This window comes from Haemorhous mexicanus, chromosome Z, assembly GCF_027477595.1.
Source record: "Haemorhous mexicanus isolate bHaeMex1 chromosome Z, bHaeMex1.pri, whole genome shotgun sequence".
Taxonomy (NCBI): Eukaryota; Metazoa; Chordata; class Aves; order Passeriformes; family Fringillidae; genus Haemorhous; species Haemorhous mexicanus.
In genome coordinates, this window is record NC_082381.1 from 5,144,145 (window position 1) to 5,170,232 (window position 26,088).

The 26,088-nt window shown below is 44.1% G+C and overlaps 1 protein-coding gene and 2 long non-coding RNA genes across 4 annotated transcripts; 1 reads left to right on the forward strand and 2 right to left on the reverse strand.

Annotated features, from left to right (window-relative positions):
* Positions 1 to 4,798: 4,798 nt before the first annotated feature.
* PGAP4 (post-GPI attachment to proteins GalNAc transferase 4) lies at positions 4,799 to 16,666 on the reverse strand. The gene is made up of 2 exons (XM_059836774.1): positions 16,452 to 16,666; positions 4,799 to 8,247 (listed from the first exon to the last, which is right to left on the reverse strand). The coding sequence occupies exon 2, from the start codon at positions 8,115 to 8,117 to the stop codon at positions 6,930 to 6,932; it is 1,188 nt and encodes a 395-aa protein (XP_059692757.1). The 5' UTR covers positions 8,118 to 8,247; positions 16,452 to 16,666; the 3' UTR covers positions 4,799 to 6,929.
* Positions 16,640 to 19,097, forward strand: LOC132322373 (uncharacterized). Its single transcript, XR_009485109.1, has 3 exons — positions 16,640 to 16,917; positions 17,015 to 17,180; positions 18,944 to 19,097. It is a non-coding gene; the product is annotated as an uncharacterized LOC132322373 (long non-coding RNA).
* LOC132322372 (uncharacterized) lies at positions 18,177 to 26,054 on the reverse strand. Of its 2 annotated transcripts, XR_009485107.1 has the most exons (5): positions 25,808 to 26,054; positions 24,444 to 24,508; positions 21,682 to 21,771; positions 20,452 to 20,524; positions 18,177 to 18,803 (listed from the first exon to the last, which is right to left on the reverse strand). It is a non-coding gene; the product is annotated as an uncharacterized LOC132322372 (long non-coding RNA). The 2 variants fall into 2 exon arrangements; XR_009485108.1 differs by lacking the exon at positions 24,444 to 24,508.
* Between the last annotated feature and the right edge of the window lie 34 nt (positions 26,055 to 26,088).

Sequence of the window (26,088 nt, forward strand, 5' to 3'; positions counted from 1 at the left end):
TTCACTTAATTTAGGAATGGAAGCCTTTTCAGATCAGAAAATGGAATGAAGAATCATAGTAGATGATGTCACTCTAAGGTAATAGCTTGCAGACCCATCACACTGACCATACTGGGCAGAAATAACAGTGATATTAAAATTACACTGGAAAAGAGTACATACTTCCATCACACGTAATCATACCTTGGGAATAATTGTGCCTCTTAAAAATGAGGTTATAATAGTGTGGTTTCTTAAATAAGAGGGAAAAGCTTGCATCATGGTATGCAATGTACTTGCATTTACCAAACAACTAACCTGGCCCGTAAGAAGTACCAAATCGCTGCCTGCACTAACTATTCTATGCCAAAATTGGTGTATTATCCAAGCTGTAATTCTGTCTCATGGAGGTAGTGTTTGATCTCAGACCTGGCAACTCTCACACCTTTCCAGTAGCCAGGAAGGCAGGGCTCCCAGGGGGAGTTCAGTTTCAGAGGCAGAACCATCTCTCCTTTGCAACCCTGGGGTTCCTCATCCCCCTCAGCCTCTGGCATGGGAAGGAGGACATAGGACAAAGATCCCAGTCAAGGATAAGGATAGGGTGAACAAGTAGGGAGGTCAGTGGCACTAAAGAACAACTACTCTCAGTTTTTTGTATTTTTAAAAATAGTTATGCAGAATATTGCAGTGATTGCTGATACAGTTTTTTAGTGAAGAGTATGATAACAATGATTTATTAGAGAAAGGATTACTAGCTGGTTTTGAGTTTTAGATGTCTGAGAATTGATTGCTTAGATACATATCCAGCTAAACACAGGGGGTGGTTCTGAACATATGGCTTTTTTATGTGTTCATGAAAGAGTTGATATAAACTCTTGCAATATAAAGTCTTGCAATATAAAAAATGTTATAGCTGTGTTTGAAACATCACTGTAAACAATATGCATAACTAGTAACAGAGCCTAAATGTTCATTGTTCTGCCTTTTATAGCATAGAAACAGAAAGCAGTAGTTAGCTATAAGAGAGATTGCTTAGGGTAAAACACAAGAAATGTCTTACAACGTAAGTGAATTTTCTATTTGAATGTCTTGGAGACTTTGCTGGTGTCAGTCTTCCAAACTGGAATTCCCATATAGAAGTTGATAGAAGTATGCATTTAAAAATATTAAGGACCATTGAAAACTGTATTCACATGTGGCATGGGTTATTACTTAGGCCTTAATTTGTGGGTTTACTTTTTGGAATTTGACAACTTAATTGCTGTCCTTGTTATATCCAGCCTTGCTGTCAAAGGATCTAACAGTTGTGCACTTAAGTTTTAGGTGAAGTTTTGCTGGATAAAATATAATAAAATCAACAGAAAGCCTGTTTTAAAGACAGATTAAATATTGTAATTACCTATGATTTTCCAGATTGTGATTTTTATTGTCTGTTTCTAGCAGTGTAATTCTGATAAATGTTTTGCATTTAACTACTCAAATGACCTTGCATCTTAAATAAAAAGATAAGTAAATGGGAGAGAGATAAATTGTAGTACACCTCAGAAAGAACGATGAAAAACAAAGGGATGAAGCAACTTCACAGATTATATGGTCAACACAAGAAAAACTACAAATATACAGCTTCTCTCTGCGCTTAAGTAAATTAAATAGTACTTTTGGATGTGGTCAAACCTGGAAAATGGATTGAAATGGAATGGAAAAAAACACTGGGAGTTGGAAAGATGTCCAAGAATAATATGCATCCACATGAAAAACACCTGGCTCTGTTGCCCTGTGAGGCTGCTGCCTGCGTGATGGGGTTAAAGTCTAATCTAAGCAGGCTCAAGCAGAGTGGAGTCTGCCTCCTACCCACTTCTCCACACTGTGCTGGATGCTTCCTGTTTTCTGTACTCTGCAGTCTTGCTTAACCATCTCAAAGTCCAGCTTGTTCATCCCTATCTAATCAGAGGTATTGTTTATTAAGTGGTTTGTTTTCCCCAGTCACCTACAGCCCTTACCCCCAGTATGAAGAGCCTGGCTGTTTAACCCCAGTGGAAGAAATGCCCCTGTGTTTTTGGCTCCACAGCAGAGTCTGCACACAATTACATCAGGTGGGCTGGGGGGTGTTGGGCAGAACAGACTCAAACCACCAAGGAGATTGCACAAGGAAGGGTTTACTTTGTTCTGCATTCTGTGCAACTTTAAGCTGGACTGCAACAAGCATCATGACCTGGAATGAAAAACAGGCAAGCACACAACACTGCTGTTATCAAAACACAGATCTTTGCACTAATTTAAATAGTGGGTATAGCAAACAAGGATACAACTTCAAACTGAGCTGCCTGCAGCCACCTTCCTGGGCTGTGAGAAACAGCTGTAACAGGACATGAAAGTAAATGCTGTAATGACACTGGTCTCTGTGCCTTTCTGTTGATATTTTGTTTTTAAATAAAGCAAGAAGGCAAACACCTGGGTTCTATAAAGGGAGACATTTAACTGTTTATTACCCGTATATCTGAGCAGCACATGGTACCCCAAAAAAGCACAATTAGGTTAATATTTGCATTGTTTGCAAAATACAAACCACAGCAGATGTCTGAACTGGACCAGCTTGCTGAAAGGACCATTTGTAGATGTGGCTTCTGTCCAGGAACACTGGGACACCAAGGCAGAAATTCGAAGAGAAAGTAGGCACAGCTGCCCAGAGGCTTAGAAACAGAACAAAAGAATGTAACTCTTCATCAGCATTTAAAAATCACTGTCATTCCTAGCTTCCTAGCCACCAACATGGCATTTCTAGCTTGCCATGAAGAACAAAGCCATGGGAAGGAACACTGATGTTGCTGACCCTTAACCTGTAGGTATGTGTATAAACGGGCTGATGGGGTAGATTCTCCCCAAGCTGTCAGGACAGATAATCAGTGGAAATGAAGTTACTCCAGAATGGAGACATGCAGTAAAGAAGCACAGACTATGGAGTACCTAATTCTCCATGCATTTTTGGCAGGATTGTGTTTTACTGAAGATTACTCACAGCCACATGTTGGGCCCTGCCATCTGAATTCGGGTACGATGTCTGTAAAGTTGGTGTGAAAATACACCAGATGAAACTCTGACTTTGGGAGAGAAACTGCCAATGCCTTTGTAACTACAACTATCTCTCTCAGAAAATTACCTTTTTTATTTTGTGAAATATGTACCCTCTCTATACAAAAGTAAGCCAAGGTTAAATTCCAGCACTCAGAGCCTGATTTTACCTCAGGTCCTTGTTAAAATGCCTCGATTTTGATTGGAGAAGGGCCTGAGAAACCTGGTCTAATAAGACCAGCTTTGAGTGGAGTTGGATCAAAATTATAACATCTGTGCCAATGCATGAACATGAGAGTATCTTTCTTTGTCAAATATGGTAAGGAAAGATGGATCTGCCAATCAGGAAAACAAACAGTGGGACACAGAAAGAAGAGACTATTAATAGAGTCTTTACAGAAACATTGTTTATTTTGTGGAAAGTTTGCTTGTAAATAAATTTAGTTTAAAAAAATCCAAAAAACAAAAACCGACCAAAAAATCACCAAAACCAAAAAGAAAAAACAAAAAAGAGAAAAACCAGCCCCAAAAAACCCACCCCATCAAACAATTCAGCCTGTATCCAGACAAATTGCTGCTGAAATACCTAATCTAGTGATTCACAGCTCCTCACCACAGGAAGGAAGGCTTTTCTCTCTTCAAATGCAGTGCCCTCTCAGTAAGACATTGATACCTACTGGAGTTAGAAAATCCTCTTGGGCTTCTAATCTAGTAGAGACCTGTTAGTTTATGTCCTGTGTTCTGCCTGCATCATGCTTGTGTTGGACACGCTTTGGAAACAAATGTAGTTTTTGTTTAAGTTAATAATTCCCCCTGAACTGTCCTGGACAATAAAGCCTTGGGTCCTGCTGATGGCCCATCAAGAAAGACTCCTCTTGTGCAAGCAGCAACTGCTGCATTAAAGACGTCTCCAAACTATTGGGAATGAACCAACACCCAAGCAAATCCATGCTGTTTGTTTCAAAAGTAGTCACTAAGCTTGTTTTAAATTGAAAGACACCAAGCTCTTAAGGGCACATTTCAGGGAGCTAATACCATGCTTTGAACTTCCGTACTCTGAGATGGGGCAGCTCAGCTCCACTCCCCTCAGGGAAAAGAGAGGGAAAAGGCTTTTGCGTGTTTGATTACTGCATTTTTAGCCTGAACTGCAGAAGAAAATCCAACAGGAATTAAGAATTCACAGTAGCCTCCCATTCTCTGTTCTGAGGGTGACATGCACTTCCCTGACTTCTAATTTCTAGTAAAACATGCAGCACAGAAAAGAGAAACAAGACTCAATCTGCTTCTGGGAGATTGGAAGGCAGCCACAGGAACCGTTTCCTGGGATGCCCCATTGGCAGGGTGGGCAGTGTGCAAGTACCTGAGTAACTCAGAACAGCTTCCTGAGGCTCAGCAAAGCAGCACCTCTGTTGTGAAGGTGAGTTGTGCACTTTAGGAAATCGTCCCAGAAGGACATAAAGAATTTCTTAATCTGCTTCTTGCACAAAGGAGTTTGTTCATAGCTGGTTTATCTGAAACTCCCACACTGGCAAGTTCAAGCCCTGGGCCCTCTGCACATTGCTTGGTCTCGCAGTCAAATTCTGTCACCTCTTATGCCATGAAAATTGTCTTCTGGTTTAGAAGGGATGCCTCAAATTCATGTTCTTTATTTCCAGCTACAGTGAAACTATTGACCTCTCCGGGACTTTTAAAATGTCAAATAAAGTATTACTGGACAAACAGGAAAATAACTTTGAGACAAATGGATAAATCATTTCCTCACAACAAAACATTTATTAACTGGATACAACTTCTTTCTTGCTAGCTTGCTTGCTTGCTTTCTTGCTTGCTTTCTTTCCCCTCTTCCTTTTTCCATTCTCTCCCATTTCTTGCAGTGAGATTTTCCTTGCAAGAATGAATAATAATGAAAAGAACAGAGCACTGTCCTGGATTTGTACAGTACAAAGATATAAAAGAGAGAAGAGCACACACTGAAACATTCACATTTGAAGATGCAGAAACCAGTTGTATGTGCAGGCACTTGGTGAAATAAATACACAGTGACACTCAAACCCTGACACCCAAACTCCAGTGCAGTGAAGCCAGAGGAGAGATTTGCCCACCTGCCACGGTGTGACTACCCTGGCATCTCCAGGGCTTCCAGTGGCTGGGAACAAAATGTGGTTTTGCCTGTGCCATTTTTCTGGTGTCCTCTGCCAGGAGGCCTAAAGGCCTTGCCTTTGGGATGGCATGGAACCCACAAGAAGTTTTTACTCTAATTTCCAAAGATATTCTGAAGGTATCCAGCTGATTACTGGAGAGCAAAGCACTGCTCTGATGCTGTTTCTCAGCTAACCTGCACTGTCCCTTTGTCCTGTGTAACTGATACCCAGCATGCTGACAGAGGGAGGATTGCCATTTTCTTTGGTTTCATCTCTCAAGAGCTTTAGGTATTTCTCCCCTACTAATCAGACTTGTTAAGAGCTTAAGGCATAAATCCCCTGGCAGAGACCTGGGACAAGAAAATTCAAAGCAGAGCCTGTTTGTTACCAAAAAGAAAAAACCAAACAACCCCCACTGATTAAACTCAACAAAAAAGATTTTCTTGGCTCATTCCAAAGCAAGGAATATTTTAAAATAGTTCAAATAAATGCCACCTTGAAATGAATTTGATTCAAAGCTAACTAAAGCCAAAGTAGGCTTTTCATCAGATATGCCCAATTTTTGCCTGTTTTCATTCAGTATGAGGTCTCTTGTCATCTGTAAGGTTTTCTATTTAACTCTGCCCAAAGCCCTGGTGCAAAGTACCTCTCCCAGACACATAACAACCAGGAGACATGGTCACTGTCAGTGGCCCCTTGATGTGCTGTGCTATTATTGATTGTTTTATGAGCAGCTGTCTTTGCTTCCCACAGGTATTTTGCTTTCTGACAGAAGGAACCCCTCCAGCTGAGCTGTGAATTACAGCTCCGGAATGAACAAGGATCCTGCACAACAACAACATCTGATCTAATCTTTTCTTCGCCTCTGTGCTGAGGAAAAGTCAAGGTAAATTCATGTTGAATATCTAAGTTCATTCAATGGCTGACAAGACCTCTTTTAATGGATCCAGTACGAGTGATGATCCCAACCAACACAGCAACCATTGTGTACAATGTGTGTCGTGTATCAATGAAAATGTGCCTTTGGGGCCCATCTGTGTGACCCCAGTGGCTGTGGTTCTGTTTTCCTATCCCTACTTTCAGAGGTGACCTTTAATGAAGCAGCAGAGGTTTTGTTTTTAAGAGCCTCTGGTTGAAGCAAAAGTGGGAATGGTGGAGATGAAGACAGGGAGACAGTAACTAAAGAGATTTCAAAACTTTGAAGTATCTAGGCAGAATTTTGTGGGAAAGTTCCTGCAAATCACTTCTGCTTTTGAAAGGTCTGCTCAAAACCACAGCTTTGGAACAGAGACAGGTCAGAGGTGAGACCTTAGTAAGGACGGGGAAATAAGGCCTTCCCCTCCTCATGAGCTTAAATTTGAAACATTCACTTTCTCCAACATTTCTGCTGCCCTAATGTGAGGATTTTTGTAACCACTGTCCAGGAAGAGTAGGCAGGAAAGCCGTGCATGTTGGTGTGAGAGCTTTTCTTTGGGAATGGCTAAGGAGAGTGAGCTGAAATCCTCCACTTCCCTCCCAGGTGGTGCATGGTGATTAGTTCCAAGTTCGTATTAAATAGGGTCTCCATGAACAAAAGCTGTTTTTTTTTAAGAAAACTTGTACTTTTAGAGAGAATTATTCTTTGCCCAAGTGGAGACATGGGATGCCCAGTGCAAACAGCACAGAATCCTAGTTTGCACACTGTCCCTCTGCCCCACGGTGAATGCCCTGGGTGTTTGTGTGCGGCAAGGCAGGAGGAGCTCACAGCAGTTTCGGGTCGCTGTTCAGTCGGAGGCTGGAGTACATCCCCACGTGCCGCACCAGGTTGGGCTCCACCACAAAGGCGTTCTCACCCTTGCCCCACAGCAGTGAGTAGAGGGCGGTGTCCTTAGCGAAGCCCCGGCGGCAGCGCAGCCCCCGCAGGTATCCCGAGGCCCGGCGGGCGGAGGCAGCGGGGAAGAGCATGGCAGGCGTGCAGCACTCGCTGGCCGGCGCCACGTTGTAGAGTGCGGGGTGCAGGCGGCGCAGCTCGAGCCCATAGTGCCGTCCCACCAGCTCCGACAGGGCCATGCTGTACAGAGCGAAGAACGCCACCAGGCACCAGCCGGGGCCTGCCCGCCCCGCGGCCCAGCAGTAGACGCAGCTCAGCACCGGCCCCAGGAACATGCCCAGGCCCAGCCACTCCAGGATCCTCATGGGCTCGGGGTTGAAGTAGCGCTGGAGCCTCTCAGGATGGTACAGCTTGAAGTAGAGAGCGTCTCTGAGGTAGGGCTTGGAGAACCGGGCCGAGAAGAGGTGCTGCAAGACAGAAAATATCTCCTCCTCTGGCACGGCATCATCTTCCACAAGGAGGATGTACTCTGGGCTGTACACCAACAGTGACTGCTCCAGGCAGAAGACGTAGTCCTGCTTCTCCTTCTCGAACTGGTTTAGGCCGGGGTCAGGATTCTCTCCAGTTCTGTCACGACTGACCGTAGGAAAGAGGCTGCTCAGCAGCCTGACATCCTGATGGCTACTGGGGTCCGACTCCACGTTACAGAGGAGCATGCGGTGGCTCTGGCAATGCACCCCACATTTCTGGAGGAGGCGGTGGAAGTGGGAGGCCACTTGCAAGACGTAGTGGAAATCATTCTGCCTCTGCACCGTGATAATGGTGATCAGCAGCAAGGGCTGGAAGGCGTCGCTGCCAGAAGCCTCAGAGGTGTTTGGCATCTGCATCTTCTCAAAGTAATGGAGGGCATCCTGGCCCTCCTGCTGGTTCTGCTCCAGGAACTCCCGGCTCATGGGGTTGAGGTGCCAGTGCCGCAGGTAGAAGTAAGAGTGCAGGAGCCGGTGGCAGATCAAAGGGGCCAGCACACCAAAAGTCACCACAGTCAGGATGAGGAGATGGATGAAGGGGCTGGACCAATGGCACCACTTCCCACAGAGCGGCCAGGCTCGGTGGAACATAACTGCTGCAGAAAGAGGGCCCTTCTGCACTGCTCATGCCCTCACTCCTTCACTTCAATGCATTCTTCTCCCTGGACTGCAGGATACCACTGGGACCATTGCCGCCAAACCTGTACAGGTTGTCCAAGCCCTGAAAGCAGGAAAAAAGATGGTTAGTGAAATAGGAACTGACAGAGAAAATAGAAAGCAGGGGACTAGTCTCTGAGAAAGCTAAAATACAAGGCCCCTGTGGAATTCCTTCTGGTGGAGACATCACAGAATAGTCCTGGGACATTGAGGACAGATGAACCAAACTTAATTTCCAGCAAAGGACCCCTAAGGCTTTTTAGCACACAGGAACTCTGATCTAACCAAGCTCTAAAGGACTTAGTGTGTTTGTTACTGTGATTCAAACATGTAACAACAGGCAAGGTGGATCCAGGATGTGTGGAAGTCGCTTTCTGTTAAAGGTTAGGTACCCCTCTCTGGTGACAGTGACATAATAATGTTTAGTTTACAGCCACAAAGCAAAACCAGAATTCTTAGTCTAGCACATATTGGAATTAAAGTTTAGGTACCCCTCTCTGGTGACAGTGACATAATAATGTTTAGATCACAGCCACAAAGCAAAACAAGTATCTTAGTCTAGCACATATTGGAGAGACAAACTTTTACCTCTTTGGAGGCACACATGCTTCCCTCCTGCTGCTCACATACTTCCAAATGTGTTTTTTTTCACTCTTCTCCCCAGAATGTGAAGCCATATAACAAAAACACTAATTTACTTCCCTAAGGGTCTGTGTATGCTAAGGGTAATGTGTGTGTCTGTTTCTCTCAGATGTCTCCTCCTCACTAGACCCTGTGAAATATATGGGCACAGCAACATGAACATGTTGTAATTGAGCCACTGACTCCTTAATTAAAAGTACACAGTTTAGAAGTATATATGCCTTTAATCTTAAACTGAAGTACTCACATAAATATGTAATATTTTTTGTATATATATTCACTTTAAGCAAATATCCACCTTCACCGGTTAGATTTTTCCATGTCTGTTTCTCTGGCTGTCCTGAAGAGCTCACAGCCTGGCTGACAAAAGCTTACCCAAAATCAAGGCGGTTAGGTTGTTCAGATGAATTCTCTTTAGTCAGTAGTCTCACTTTTAATCTGTTGTTTCATTCTCCCTTTCATTTCCTATACCTTCTCCCTAAGAACTGAAGTACTCATGTTCCCCTCACTGAGATGACTGAATGTACACTGGGTGTTCAGTGCAGAGTTTCTCCAATTTTTACCCTTCTGCCTTCAGCAAGTTCTGATCATCAAATGGTGGTTCCAAAATGTTATTCTTTGTCCTTTTCTGCACTGTCATTTGAAGGAGCGTAAGCAAAGTTGGGTAGATGGAAAAAATCATGGCTTTTCTCCTTTTTCTCAGAAAAATGGATCTTGTACAAGAAAAGACTTGGAGGACAGGGAGCAAGGTCTGGCTTTGGGGATACTTCAGAATTGCCTTCTTAACAGAGGTCACAGATTTGCTGGTTTTTACCATTAGCAGAACCTTTTCCTCTTGCCATATGAGAATCTGACAACCATCTATGAAAGGCCTTTTAACAAGATTAATACAAGAGTTATTCAAAATATTTGTTAGAGAACAGGCAGTTCATGCTGTGAGATCTCAAACGAATCCTTAGGTAGACTGTGGCATCAGTGTTTGTGCACTCTTAGGGCACAAGACAAGATTTAGAATAATTAAATTGAGAACAAATTTACATACTGATGCATGAGAATCTGCAGCTTCTTCCCATATAGCTTTCTTTTCCTGTCTTGTTACACAATCCTGTTGCAAAAATGCTGCATTGAACTGCATCAGTGAACCTTGTAAAGGCCTTAAAGTTGATGGCTGCACGTCAGCTGCTAGATCCAAGTCCTAAGGATTCAGGATGTGAAGACCTGAAATCCATCAGATGCAAAGATCTGGCGTTTAAATGAATTTATTCATCCAGAATCCTGGGCCTTCCAGCTAACCTGTCACAAGAATTAAGAGAACACAAACATGCAGAATCATATTCTACAGCTCACACTATTGAGCCTTCTCTTGATACAAGCATCACTGTCTCTGAGCAAGCCTCCATACTTGAAAGTGCGGACCACAGTGAGAAAAGGAGATGAAGGAAAACTAAAAGATAGTTTAGTTCTCAAGAAATAAATCTTACTTTCCATCTTCCAGCTATGCTGAAGCTCTGAGCTACAAAACTTATGAGCTGGCAATGAGATCTTGGGATAAATATTGAAGCACTTAGTAATAATTCTTTGAGCATTTCTTCATTAATAATTCTTGGAGCAACCTGATTTAGTGAGTGGAATCTGGCAGGGAGATTGGAACTAGCTGTTCTGTAAGTCCCTTCAACCCAAACCATCCTATGATTCTATGATGATAACATTCACCCAAGAAGACCTCCTTCCCTCACACCATCTTCTACTGAAGAGGGAAAAATGGTTGTCCTGTCCTCCCTAGTGGCCAGCAGAGTTGGGGTGGCTGCAGCCTCATGAGCTAAATCAAACAAGTTGTCACTTGACTTCTTGCTCCTCTGCAACCCTTGAACTTGTGTTCAAGGATCATGTTCCAGGTCCCTGCAGCTGCACTCACACTGAGTCCAAAGCCCAACAGTGCTGGCAAAGTGGTGTGGGGACTCCACCTGCTGGTGTCCCAGCTCCCGGCTCAAGGCAGGGTCGGTGAGGTGGTGCAGGTGAGCACCACCACGCTCTCTGGAGGTACCTCCTTTCCCAGCTTTCCCTGGAAAAGCACACAGGACTGGAAGCCACCCATGCAGCCATCCAATCACTGTAGTAATTCCAAGCATTATGACTTAACCCTGACTTCACCAGTAACAGAATTCAACATCTTAGCGCTCTTATTCTAGCTCTGCAGCTCAGGGAGCCTCAAGAAAACAGAAATCACACACAGACACTACTGCTACTCTTCACATCTTCCTCTGCTGCCTGAGGTGTTCATTGACATAGACACTGTCTGCAGCTGCACATGGACAGACACACTGTCTGTTTGTCACTCTGTCTGCTGAGAAAAAGTCTGTTTTCACTGGGCAGTGAAATAACCACAGAGGCTAAAGATGGTCAGGAGTGTATTAAAGCAGGTCAAATACCACAGTTAATGTGAAAAACAAGCTGAAAAATCTAGAAGAGAGGGAAGAGACTGACCTTCTTCACACCTTTTGTCTGTAACACTGGGAACCTAAGAGTTCAAAATATTGATTAATAAATTCCAACTTCTGCAGAGGTGAAGCTTGCTCTTATCTGTAGGATTTGAATCCATAGTTTCTGCTCAGGCTGTTTTCCAGCCATTAGGATGGTTCTGACTTCAGAGGAGACACTCCTTTCAGGAGCTCTTTGTACTGTCATTTTCATTTTTTTTCACTTTCTAGGAGGAAAAACATCTTGTTTGTTTTTCATGCAAGGGGCATTTCAGACAGGAAAAAAAAAAAGAAGTCTGAGGAGAAAATGAAGAATCAGATTTGGATTTTATAGTGGCTTAAAAATCCCCACTTTATTAAACCTGAATGATAACTACTTTTCAACCATATAAATAGTTGCAATAATTGCAAACATACAATAGAAAACATGTGGAAGCCATATTTACATATGTTCTGTGTAGAACTGAGCCACTGCTTAAACACAACTAGAAGCTGTGGTGATATAAAGCTGCAGTTTGGCTTGTTTCTTTTCTTGGATTCTCGTGATGAAGATTCCTTCTAGAAACACCGAATTCCAAATCTATATCATATCTTCATTAGTCCCCTAATTACTTGGCTGAATTGAATCGTTCAGCAAAACTCACCTCTTTGCACTTCGAGGAGAGTAGAAAAACAAGTAATGTACTCTTTGGGGTGCAGAGCACTGTCCGCTGCGCTTGTGCTCTAAAAGAAAAAGCTAATTTTCTGTCTGCTCCAAACTCTTCTCCACAGAGAGGTCTTCCTGGAACAAAGTTTCCTGTATGTTTCAAAGCTGCAAATTTTTAGGTTCCTGTATAGTTGATGTAAGAGAGACTATCTGCCTTCTCCTTCCTGCACCATGAGACAAAGACACAACTATTCCTGTACAATTACAATATTAAATTACTCCTTTTGGCCTGTCTACACTTCTTCTCAGTGTCAGTGGGAAAAGCCATTTCTTTCCTAACATAAAAACACCTGGATGAAGTCATTTGGTCAGAGCCATAGAGTCATCTCTCTATAAAGGGGTGAAAGAGGGAACAAAGGCAGGCTCTTGCAAAATGTCATTGAAATGTCATGGGCTGTCACAGTCCCAACTGGGCCATAGCAGTGGTGGGAGTAATGGTGCTCACACAAGTGGTACTTTACACTTTTGGTCCTATAGCAGCACCCAAGCTGAAACTTTTGTGTGAAAAGCTTTTCTACACCCCAGCCTAGCACCATGCAGAAGAGCTGTCAGCTCAGGACCACCTCCCCTGCTGATGAACCGTCTCTGGCAGAGACAAGGCCTTTGTGGTGCTGTGACAAACATCCTGCTCGAATCTGAGGAAGCCAATGGAAGCTTCCCAAGGAGCCACAGAGATCTCCTGTAACATATGGACATGCTGACAGGGACTGTACAGATATCCTCCAATTCCAAAACCTGAGGTCCCTGCCATGAGCTGATCCCTATTACTGGGCCAGATGGCCAGATTTTCTCATCTGCAATTCCTCTTGTTTTCTGACAGCTTTTAGTAGGTCAGGTGCCAGATAATATTCCTGCAGTGTGTCAGGCCCCCCTTGACAACAGCAGTGTCCAGCAGAAACCAAGCACCCACTGATCCGATTGTTGCACTTCCAGGCCAAACTGGGAACTGGGCTCCCTAGAAAATACAAACCATGCCAGCAAGAGCTGCTAAAAAACATTCAGAGGAACCTTAATGGTAAGAGACCAGTAGTTGTTATTTGATTGCATTTTACTGCCAGGTACCAAATATATCTCTCACCTCCTCAGGCATCGCTGAAAGCAATTGTTCTTTTGTTGTTCGTAGATGATGAGTGACATCTGTCATCTTATCATCAGATAAGCCAGACAAAGATCAGGGCTGCTGCACTTAAGCTCTCAGCTCCCTTAGAACTTTTGTTTCTTATGGTCTGTGTACTAAAGGTGTTACACTGTCACAGTTAGATTAATGACAGCTTGAAGCATAAGAGAAGTGGCTAGAGAGGGGCAGAGGACTTGGCCCTTTGTAAAAATTATGTGGTGCCTGAGACAGAAATTGAGGGCACTGCTGTCTGGTTTGATCTGCCATTTCTCAGGGGGTGTCAGTGAATGTACAGACCTCTTCTGTCCAAGGAGATGGAATTTAGCATGCACAAATAGGCAGGGTGTAACCGTGACCAATTGGGTAAAACAGGAAACTGCAGAGTTAATACTTGAATGTAAATTTTGTCATAGGCTGGCTTGCTAATCTCATCAGACTGTAGTTAACTTTTACAGGTTGTTCATAAATCCCTAGAAATCCATGAAGCACAGTTTGAAAGCTACTGCCCTAAGAAACAAGGGACATAGCTGTGGCAGGTGAATGACACTTTGTCCATTTTGTTTGAACTAAGAGGATAAGACTATGCCACCAGTGAAAGAGATTGTGAATTCAATATATATTCATTAGAGATCTTTCCCCAACTTCTGTTTCTCATGTATATTGATCACATAAACAGGCACAGAGCCCATTTTACCTGGCTGCCTCCCTGCAGGTCAATCCCATGGGAAAGCAATGCTCCCTCTGCTGCTACCTAGCAGTCAGATCAGATGAGTGGGAGTGGAGAGCAGCCTGAGAAGAGGTCTGCAAGGTAACAGCTAAACACAGAGACTTAAGGCAATGACTTTGGAGAGCTGTCTCTGATTTTGGTATGTGTGACAGGGGGTTGAGGTGCCCCAAAAGAACCAGGGCTTGTGATCACAAGAGTCTGTCTATAGAGGAACTCATCCACTTGGTCGTCCTGGTGCACTGGCCTGTAGCAAACCCCCACAATAAAGTCACCTGTCCCTGTCCTCCCTTAATCCTGATTCATCATCTGTTGGACAGCTCCTCATCCATCCCTGGGCAGAGCTCCATTCACTCCAGCTGGTCACTGACACAGAGCGTGACCCCTCCTCATCTCCCCCACCTGCCCTTGCTAAAGATTCTGTACCTTTCCATTACACCGCTGCAGTCTCAGGAGCCACCCCAGCACATTGCCATGATGCCAAGGAGCTGTCAGCCCTGCAGGTGTGCCCATGACTCCAGCTCCCTGTATTCATTCCCCATGCCTTTGCACAGAGGCAGGTAAGTTGGACTCTGATGAACGCAAAGTAGTGGCTGGAATTCCTTTGTGCTACCTGAATGCTCCTGCTGACCTGTGATCCTTCCCCATGTTCTGGGCCTCTCTTGCTAGCCCTGGCTTTACACTGCAATGTCTGAAGTTCCCCTCCCACAGCAACTTTAAATTAGAGCCCTTACCAGCTTGGTGAGCCTGTCACTGAAGTTCCCTCTCTGTGTCAGAAGGACCCCAGCAGTCCCAACACGTTTCTGCAAGTACATCCTATGTATGTTCATGACATTTATATATCCAGCTATAGCTTTACGTGTAGAAGTAAGTAGCAGAATCTAATCATGGTTTAAATCATTGTTGAAATCAGAAACTAAAACATGGTTCAATTACCATTTCATTACAGCTTAATTATAAATTATTGTTAAATGATTGTTAATTTATAATTGAATTATTCCTTAATCACTATTTGCAATTTATCATTAAATATCATTCGATCATCATCTAATCATTAAAAACACCTTTTTGTTATTCCCACAATGATGAATTCTCTTTAAAATTCACCTGTGCCAGTAGAGCTGTGGGTGTAAGAATGGAGGGAGAGAAAAGGAACAGATGCGGTGATGGCTGCCAACACTGCAGATGTTGTACCTTTACTGTTGTTTATGACTGTGAAGAATAACGCACAGGAATACAGAAATAGAATATTTGTGAACAAAGGCCTTTGATGACAAACCTGTAAATTTCCGGTTGGGACAGGTCTATGTACCAATCAAAATGCAAAACTGTGCAAGACAACAGCCAGAGTATTGTGAGTCAAACTCTGTTTGAAAGAAAAATGTTTCATCATATTGATAAAAAGCATTCCTCTTTGAAGAAACTCTCTACTATTGTTAAACTACTGATTTCTCTGTATTCACCACTTGTGCCTGTGGAATATACACCCTCTTTCTCCCCTCCCCCGACAAGGCAGGAGCCAGAGTGTTTATCCTGCACAGGAAGGCGTGGTGAATGGAATGCCCTGGTTCTGGGGGATCCTGCTGAGCTGCTTGAGCCCCAAGGGGAGAAAATGAGGTAAATGCACAAGCTGAAAAATAATCTCTGGTACAATTAGTAATGCCTCTGTTGGACCAGAAAAGAAATCAGCAGATTTCACATGTGCAGGAGAGTGTTCCTCCTAGCTTTTGCGGTTGCAAATGCTTGCTGAACCTGATGCGCCCTAATGATTGTACATAAATTATTTTCTCAGTGACTGCAGGAGAGAAGCCAGCCCAGGAACCTGTAGTGTACATCAGCATCGATTCATGTTTTGCTGCATCACAGCACAACTGCAGATTTCCTCAACAGCCTTTGACTCTAAATGTCAACGACTTCGGCCACTGAGTTTCTCAGGTGCTACTCGTTCCCTTCGGGAGAGCTGCCAGGTAGCACAAGGTGACCCGTAAAGCACCGGGATTAATGGCAGTTACCTCAGTGGGGATGGTCAAAGAGGAGAGGGCGTTAGATAAGAAAAGCTGATCCCACCTCCACTCTCTGCTCTCCTGCAGACAAACACAGAGGGCATTTCAGAGTGCCCAGTCCTCAGCTCCTTGCCCGGATTTCAGACCAGAGAGATTCTGGCGACGCTTCTACCTCGGGCGAGGGCTCCTCCGGGTGGCACCAAGCTCAGGGCAGACGCTGGCTGGCTTTTCCCCGTTCCCTTGAGAGTTCCATCCACCTCCCCTAAGGGAGGGGCCGTTTCTTGGGGCGATGCCGGGCTCCGGCCACTTGTCCTCGCTCGTCACCATGTACAGGCATATCCCCGGAGCAAGCACAGAACATCTCCTCGATCCCTGGAGGGTTTTCACCTCCCTGCTGGCTCGGGTGCCGCAGCCACAGCAGCCAAGCCCAGCCCCGATGAGCAGTTGTGGCTGCTCATCAGCCATAACTTCGTGCCCCCTCCCTTTCCCCGTTCCCCAGCCTCGGTGCACCGCCCGCCCCCTTATCCCCCAAAGAGGAAGGATCCCCCGGGACAGCGCGGTCCCAGCGGGCCATTCCCCGATCCGAGCGGGAGATTTACCCGATCCGCTGGGCAGCCCCGCACGGCCGCTCCCGCCTCCCTCCCTCCCGCAGCTCCGCTCCCGCCGGGATCCTGCTCTCGGCGTGTGGCTCACTTCTCTTCCGCGAATTTCTCTCCTCCCTCTCGGGCGCTGAGGGTGGGATTAAATGCATCAAAGACCAAACATGTGACTCCGCCAGCACAGGGATGCTCAAGGAAGGAGGGGAAGGGGAGATGGCCGGAGGGGGTCACCGCACAACGGGGAGGGGACCGGCCCTGGAAGCACGTCCGGGAGTAAATCCCGAGCCCCAGGCCGACGCCCGGGGCAGTGACGGCTGCGCAGCCGGAGCTCCTCATTCCTGCTCTGCGGTTCCCGAAGGCTCCATTGGGAGCGGCGGAACAACCGCAGGGCAGCGCAGCTCCCCCAGCCCTCCCCAGCCAGGGTGTCACATCAGCCCGGTGTCACCACGGCCGCCTGTCACCTTCAGTGAGTATCACTTCTGGCGGGTGTCACTTCTGGCGGGTGTCACTTTTGCCGGGTGTCCCCTCTGCCCGATGTCACTTCTGCCTGATGTCCCCGCCAGCTCCTGCGCCTCGGGGTCGCTGCCCTACCCCGCTGGGACCTGCTGGCTGCTCCGGACCCCTCGCCTGACTCCCGGGAGGGGAGAGGATCACCGGGGCCCCGCAAACCCGAGCAGAAAAGTGTCAAGAGTCACCAGCAGGTTGTTTATGTGTGTGCCACCCTGACAGGTAAAAAGCTTTCTCAGTCTGCAGTGAAGTCTCCACAAGTGTATTGGTTGAAGTGGGGAGGCTCAGCAGCTACACAAAGATTTATATCAGCCTGTTCAGGATTCAAACATTTTATCAAACTGCCCCAAGACTGCCTCTGATCAGTTCACTCCCCCTCCCTCCCACCCCTCAGTGCTTTTCTCTGTGTTCCACTTCCGGCTCTTATATACACACACACCCTTCAGCCCTGTGACCATAACACCTAATTAACTGGTTACCTGAAAGATGCTTCAGGGAAAGCTTACTGTCTGTCATTGTAGGAACTCCTTGGGTTTGTGCCTGCAGCTCCAGAAAATGCAAGTGCATGTATTTGGGCTAAACTGTTTTCAGGCTCAGACCTCTCTTATATCTTAGAAGGATCTTAGGGAAATTAAAAAACCTACCAAGAAAAAAATCCCTTAGGTCCTTTCAGTAAAATACCATGTTCTGTTGAGCACAGCTAGAATGTTGCTAGTGTCCAGTCCTGTAATCAGAAGCTTCTAGTGATATATATGTTAATTTTAAGATAGCAATTTCTATTATTCCCTCTTATAACCATGATTAACAAAGGAAATCAGCTTTGCATGCCTGTGATCCTTACTCTTCCTCCTGGCAAAGCTGTCCCACACCTAGGGCTTTTTATTGCAGAGACAACATGGAAGAAGGGGAGAAAGCCAAAGGAACAGTAATACCCAAAATAAACAACACATTCAAGCACCAGTTGGATTCCTGTAGTGACTTCCTAGAAACAGGTTAGGCATGCTGGAAGGCCCATCAGCTTACTAAGATACATGTTACTCTCTCAAAATAATAAATCATAGTTTCTCAGGTGATTTGCTTTCCCAAATCCATCTGTCTTGATTTGAAAAGAGAGGAGTCTGCTAAGGAAGGCAGGAGCCTTCCCTGAAGTGGAAAATGTAAACCTGCTCCCTCTGAATTGTTATAATTTTGAAATTAAGGGGTTCTCAGGCAAAGACATGTGAGCAGGAATAACAATTCTTTACTAGGGAAGAAATTTAAAAAAAAATAAAATAAACAATGCTGTAATACAAAAAAACACTGACAGTCAGAATACACCCTGACACCCTGTTGGTCAGGGAGTTGGTACCAATCCAACTGAAATGGTGGGTGCTGTCCTCCCGGAGTGGCAGATGTGGTTCTGTTGAAGCAGTGATCCTGTAGAAGGGTGTAGTCTTCCTCTGAAGATCCAGTGGTGGTGTAGATGGGCCTGGTCTTCTTCTGGAAATCCAGGGGAAAAGGCTGGCTGTGGTCTTCCAAATCTCTGATTATATCCAGGTAGGAATGCTTGGCTCCTCCCCCTGGGCAGAGCATCTCACAATGTGAGATTATGTAATTTTATCAGTCATGCAGTGACACTCAATGGCACATTAACAGAAAATATTTCCCAGAAACAGGATTGGTTGTGGAAGAGATAAAGAAAACTGCCCAATTAACAATAAACACACCCATTTCCAATCTAAGACACCCTCTTTGCTGACCACCTCTGTCTCTTTTTCTCTTTTTAATGACAGTGATTCATACTCCACCTTCTCCTTAAATGCTCTCAAGCCTTCAAAAGTTGATGCATTAAAAACACAGCAGATCCTGGAACAGAGCAGAGAAAAAAAGAGAGTACTGGAGGTGGAAAAGAGAGTATACATTCCTAGGAGGTCCATTACTGTGTTCTTCCCAGGATAAGAGTTGCAGAATTTTTAAAAACAATTTTTTTTCCACTTCTGTTTCAGTGTGCATGTGGGAGAGTGACTATGAAGCAGCATCAGCAGAAACACCACACTGCACTCAGGATTACATTTTGGATGAAGTTTTAGCCAGCAGAATTTATTACAAGGATCAATTAAAAAAAAAAAAAAGGAAGGAAGGAAGGAAGGAAGGAAGGAAGGAAGGAAGGAAGGAAGGAAGGAAGGAAGGAAGGAAGGAAGGAAGGAAGGAAGGAAGGAAGGAAGGAAGGAAGGAAGGAAGGAAGGAAGGAAGGAAGGAAGGAAGGAAGGAAGGAAGGAAGGAAGGAAGGAAGGAAGGAAGGAAGGAAGGAAGGAAGGAAGGAAGAAAGAGAGGGCCAGAAGCTTTGGAGCTTTGGGAATAAATATTTAGATCATTGTAATTTTTTGTGATTTCTGTTCAGTCTTCCCAGCTCCCTCTTTGCTCAGTTACATGCTTTCCAGGGTACACTAGACTATTGAATATCATCCTTAAAGAATGATTTCTTTAAAGCAGCTTCTGTTAGACCCAAAAGACTGAGGGAAAAGAGTCTCAAGTGATTTTGGGGCAGTGGCACAGAAGGACAGTGGAAGCCTCTAATTCCTGACTACTCATCCATTCTTATCATGGTGCTATTTCCTGCTGTGCACGAGCACAAGGGACACTGATGTAGCTGAAAAATGAACTTTTTCTTCAGGTGAGTTATGTCTTAGTTGGGTCACTCTGTCCCTGTAGTTCCCCACACCAAATGGCATTGGAAAGCTGGGAGGGCTTTGGAAAGCAGAGATGAACATTTGGGGACTCAACTGCTCCTGCAGTAACCTAACTGCAACCTGAAATGCTCAGGAGAAATAGTTAATTATTAAATTATTCAGCCTGTACAATACAGGACTTTAAAACTATGATCAGAAAAAAATCTTCGGATGAGAATTTATCCAGTTAGCAAAAGTTCAGCTCAACTATCCAGATCCCAATATTTTCCATTGTGAAAGCACCTTTCCCCTCTGCCATCCACTGTACCAGCTCTGATAGCACTGAGCATTTGTGCAGGGAAATGGGAATAATATTTTTTTTTGTTTTGCCTGAGATCAGGTACAGCTCCTGTTTTTCATAAGCATGAGTGTCAGAGGCAGAACAATGCAGGCAGGTGGTGTTTAGATACTTGCTCAATGTGCAGGCAGGGCAGACATTCAAGGTCTTGGGGGAGCTGAACTGAGAAGCCTGGTGTGCTCAGAGTTGTGTTATTTGTGTCCTGCACATCACTGTCAAATTATCTTCACTCCAACTCGTGTTCCCTGTGCCCTCCTGATTCCTTGGCTTTCCTCCTACTGCCTCATGCTTTTACCAGAAGGCAAGGGCACGAGGCTATGCACACTCCAGTTTATTTTGAGCTGCTTGTGCTGATTATTCACCCAACAAATCAAACAAACAGCTTCCTGTTCAGGGTGTCCTAAGGTTCTGCTCAGCAGGATGGACACGCTCAGCTCTGATCTGCAAGGCACTGCCTGAAGTAGCACCAAACACGTTTGGGGCTTACCTCCTTCAGCCAGTTGCAATGAAATTTGAGAAGCGTGTGCAACACTCAACACTTACTAGGGACAAGGAGGAACCTGTGAAAAGACAGAAAAGGAAGAAAAAAAAAAAAGAGACACTGAAAAAAAGTTTTGTAAGGCTGCTCTCCTTAGGAAAAAATCCAAAGCCATTGCATTCCAGCAGGAGGAATAAATAATGTGTTTAGCATAACTTCTTGTGCCAGTATGTAAGTAACCTGCAAAGGCTGTACCTGTTCCACAAACACTGAGAAGTTCTGTAGTGACAGAACTTCCTTTACATACACATACCAGATGATTGCCTGGTTATTCCTGTACTGTCAGCTGCACAATGGATATGTTCTCCTTGTAGGTATCTGCTGTTCACTTCAAAGGCTAACTTTGAAAATAATTTTCTTTCCCTGCTAATTATTTATAGGGGTAAAAACCTCAATTAATATTTCCTGCTTGCATTCTGCTTTTGTAAAAAGCAGCAGACATTTCTGATGGCTACTTTGAATATAAATACAATATTGAGGATATTAACCAAATCACATAGAGTGGCAGTGGCTTTCTCTTTGTTTCCTTTCAGACTCAATATTGATCACTGGGGACAAAGAGTGTTCAAAGTCCTCTGCCGTTTATTGGAGACATAATGAGCTTATATGTCAGGGCCACTGTGTTTAACTTCAGACAGCAACAGTCAAAGGAAACACAGCTCCAGCAGGAATGGATTCATGCTGGCTTGGCTGTCTAGGGTACATTAGTATTCTCTAAAAAGGCTAAAGTATTTTAATCTCATTTTCATCCTGGTCTGTGCATTTGGTTTTGGTTCTTTTCAGGACTAACCACCTTTCATACATTTCCCAAGTCTTCCCTCTATAAAGTCTCCTACAAACAACCACAACTAGACTTTTCAGGCTCTTACCAATAGCTAATTAATCTTGCAGATTAATTATTAAATCATGTTCCTGTAATCTCTTCTACCCAAGCTGCACACATCTGAAGATGACAGAAACACACTCACTGTAGTCCAGTTCACTTTAGAAACTATTGGGCACCCCTCCCCACCACACACATCCTTTGCCTCTGCTTCTTTAGCTGCTCCAATCAAACCATTAGAAAAGGCTGTTCATAGCGAAAAGAACACCAGAGTGAGCCAGCACAGAAATGTGATAAATGATGATGGAACTGCAGAAATACTGCAAGCCTGGTGACACTCAGAGAACTGCATGTACCTTGGCCAGTTTAGTGGCATATCCTCTGGTGATCCAACCTCCTTCCTGTCTTGCTCCAACCTTCTGACTCTTGTGGACCACAGAGTATTTCTAAGAAAGGGACAAATATTTTAATTAGACATAGAGTCTAGTAGCTCTTCAAAATATCTGTTAAAATACATTAGCTCTCAGTTACTTGCTCTGTCTTGCAACATAGAAGAATGGCCTGCTACACTGTACTTTTTGTTAAAAAAAAAAAGCTGATGCTAAAAAAGAGAATGAGGTGAAAAGGCAAACCAGAAGATTTCCAAACTGAGAGTCAGGAGGAATTATCCCCCAGGGACTGCTGGAAAACTTTTACTTTCTCTTGCAAAATGAAGCAAAGTTATTTTGTATGGTCCCTGAGTTCTTTGCACTAACAAATTCTGCATCTGTGTGAGAAGCACAGAGTGTTAGCAATTTCTCTGCTCTCTCTCACTGCAAATTTTAGGTGAGCACTTCTAGAACTAAAGGTCAGATGCTGGCACGAGAGAAATGGCCTGTCTAGGAAAGTCTGAGTACCACTTGTACAAGGTTTTAACTACACAAAGACTCTTGGGAAAATTGTATCAAAATGTAACTATTTTATAACTGCTTCAAATCTCTAAGGGGCAGCCTTATTTGAAATTTAAGATGTTTTAATTCCATTCAGCTGAACAGTTTTTGTTAACCTTTTTTCATTCCACCCAGTAATGGATGCAACATGGAGACTCAAGTACTTCACTCCTAGTTAATATTTTTAATTCAGTATGGTAAATTTATTATTTGAAAGTCTTAAGGTTAGACTTAAAAAAGATATAAGTCTGTGACTAGTCCATGATCTAGAAGTAAAACCAGGTATAATGACAATGACTACATTGGCAAGTATAAAGGTGGAGGGTTAGATTAGAGATTCTGTAATTGATTTTGCAAATTCTGTAATTTTCACTGCTGAGTAATTAATATTTTCAAACACAGCTTGTTTTCTTTCTCTGGTTTCTAAATGCACCAGTAAAAAGTTTACCAGGATTGTGAAGAGCCTTTATTTAAAATTCAAATACACCTACTGTTAATGCACTATTAAATAAGTATGGATAGTGGCCATAAGCTCCTTTTCAGGAAACTCTTCATATCTCTATTTCCAGGACAGTTTGCACACAGGAATCCTCTGCACAGACAGCAAATTAAGGTAGTGTTGTGCCAGAAAAGAAAAAAAAAATTAAAGAGAGTGAGTGAAGGAAAGGGAAGAAGATAGTAAAGCCTGTGCTCCTTTTCCTGGGCTTTTAATTTCTCCTGATCACTATGGCAGCTGGGCAGTGAGGCAGCAAGGCAATCACTAATAATCCCTGCTGAGACTTCCCAGCCTGGGTTTCTCACTGACTGGAATCTTCCATTCTGTCTTTTTTAGATTGCCTGCCAGGATGTTCTGGGTGTCAGTGGACGGAGAGAGCACCTTCAATTCACACAAATATTCTCCATTTAGCATCAAGTATTTCTCTACAGGAGGAAGACAACTAGGGAAGGAACATGACAAAACAGAAGTAAGTGAGAATTTTTGTGCAGCCTGTATAAGCAACTGAAACATTTCTATCCAAGTCCCTTCTGGTCAGGAGACAATGGAATTTCTTTCCTACACCTGGGCAAAATATGATCAGTGTCTCTCACCCCACATGTGAGTTGTAAGTATCCTACTATGCTACTTAGGTAAGAGTAACTATCCAATGATGATGATGATGATGATAATAATAATAATAATAATAATAATTGCAATTTCTTTCAATGGAAAAGCAAGAACTCAGTTCAACTGCATTGGCTACAGCTTTATGTGTGTTCATTTTCTTTAGTCAGCTTGTCTGTCAGGAGAATTATAACATCCTAAATAACATCAATAAGCAGCAATTGTTGGCTAGATCAAGGATGCTGTGGAGTGATACATTGCTGTGTGATCTGATGTACACCGCACTGGGTGGATATCATTAGGTAAAGTACCTGATCTTATCAAATACAGTTCCACTGTTGGCCCTAACTAATGTGTACCTAGCACAGCACCCTGCAGCACCACCCTTCATTCCATTTAATGTCCACAGCAACACCACTGGCTGCTTCACAATACTGAGAGGAAAACCAAAAATTATCCTATTTTCAGAGCACAACCTTAACTACAATGATGTGCTTTATCCTTATCTTACAATGAGGTAAGGATAAAGTCACACCAAGAGGAGGAGACACCAGAACAAACCTCAAGGACAAAATTTTGAGCAAGGACTGAAGCTTTCTGCTTCAAAGGTCAGCTTTTAAAATTAATCTTGTTATTGCTTATCACATTTTGGTAACATGAAAGTGCCTCTTGCACAAATAAGCCATTAATAAAGGGATGTCTTTCAAGACACCGGTGCTTCTACTTTTGCTTCAAAGCACCAATGATCAAAATAGCAGAACAAGATAGAATCACCGTCTGTAGCCAGTGTACAAGGCAATTAAGGGGGTTAGGAAGTACAAGCCCTTGATCCTATTTATTTATCTATTGTAATTGTTTTTAAGGAGAGAGCTACATTTGCTTTGAAGTCAGAGACCTGTACAGACGTATAACAGATCTAGTACTTTTATTTGGAAGTATGTTCCACTAATATGCATTTTCTATTTTTTCTTTTTTTTCTTCTTTCTGAGACTTTTCCTTCCTTTACTTCACCTCTATGATCTGATCCAGAAGGCACTGAACAGATGTGCCAGCTGCCACAGGACACACTGAGGGCTGTGTTTCATACCTGCTCTCCTGTGGTGCCTGGCACTGTGTTATCACAAAGCAGCTGCTGTGGTTCCAGTTAACAACCTAAGGAATGAAAGGCTGATTTGTATGCTGACACAAAAATAGACCTTTTCCCCAGAAATATTAATGCACAGGGCTTTGCTCCACTGAATTTGGAATCCGGTTATCTCTTTTAGGGCAGTTAGTCTGCTGTGAGTGTTTTGGGTACTATTTTGCTTTGCCCAGTCACTGGTTGCCTGAAGATGTCACTTTTCCACTTTATTATCTTAGGCTGGCTGCTTCTTGTGTTCTCGGGCCCATTTGTCCAACCCCTTTCCTTGAGTGTGCAACCTGCAATCCCTTTCTTCATCTGCCACTGACAGCACCTGGAACTGATTGGCCAAAGCCATTCTGTTCCCACCTGTGGGATGAATCTGTGCTCTGTGCTCAGCTATTTCCTCAGCAGACTCCAGGCCCACAAATCCTCTCACAAAAGAGAGGATTTCCCTTTGCCCTCCAGAGCCTTCTGCTCACAACCTCAGGGTCACCAGCAGGTGGGAGAGATATCAGCTCCCAGACCATCTCACATAGGGCCTTTCCTCCTGGAAGCAGCATGGTTCTGCTGGATCAAAGATTGCTTTAGGTACTGTCCCAGGTGTGCCAAAGCTCCAAATTTACCTGCATACCTGCAGACACATCTGGGTAATATGTGAATGGCTCACAATGCTGTGTCTCAACCCCCCACCTTACCAAAGCAGATGCATTTCACACCCATGTGTTGGGCTTTCATAGCAAATTGATGGACGCTATGACTCTTACAGTTTGAGGGAGAGACAATATTTGAGGTTTTGTAGGTCCTTTTAATTTAGAATAGAGGTTTGGAACAGGTAATGAGTGATGCTCAGCACAACCCTGGTCACAAGGTTGTGTATTTCTTGTTTACAGGAGATTCAGTCCATCCAAGTCTCCTTTTGTGCCCACAGCCTGAGCACACCAACACTGCAAGTTCAAATTGCCTCCTTTCTAGGCTGTTCCTTACACAACGTTTCTTATTCAGTTCATCTCTGGGTCTTTGGTGGTTTCTCAATACCAGGTTCCCCTCTGCTTACACTTAAAACATGCGCACATCCTTTCCAAGAAACTCTCTGCTTCAGTCACTCCAATTCTTAATCAAATGTAATTTTGTAAAGTGAAGGGCTGTGAGGCTCAGGAAAAAGCAGCCATATTTGTCACACTCCTGACTCTAAGTAATTGCAAATACTACAAGACTTTCTCTGCAGTTCCTCTGCACTGGCACTGGATTGCTTGGCTCTCCCATCTTCTTCACAAAAGTATCTCAAGTCTTAATACAAGTATTATTAATCCCTCTCTTTCTCTCCTTACCACTCAGATTTTTTCCTGTCATTTTTCCCTCATCTGCTGTGTTGTCTCTGAACAATTCGCACAGTTAATCTTCAAGCAACACGGAGGAAAGCAGAACATTCTCGCCGCTGGAGGAGAGCAAGGGTGTGGCCTCTCCAGTGTCGAATGCAGGGGTCCAATCATTGCCCCGACCCTTCCGCCATACCACGGCCGGCACAGAACGTTTAACCCACGTCAAGCAGCTCCGACGCCCTTCCCACCCGCTCCGGCCGGGACACGGCTCCACCCAGGGGCGGGCAGGG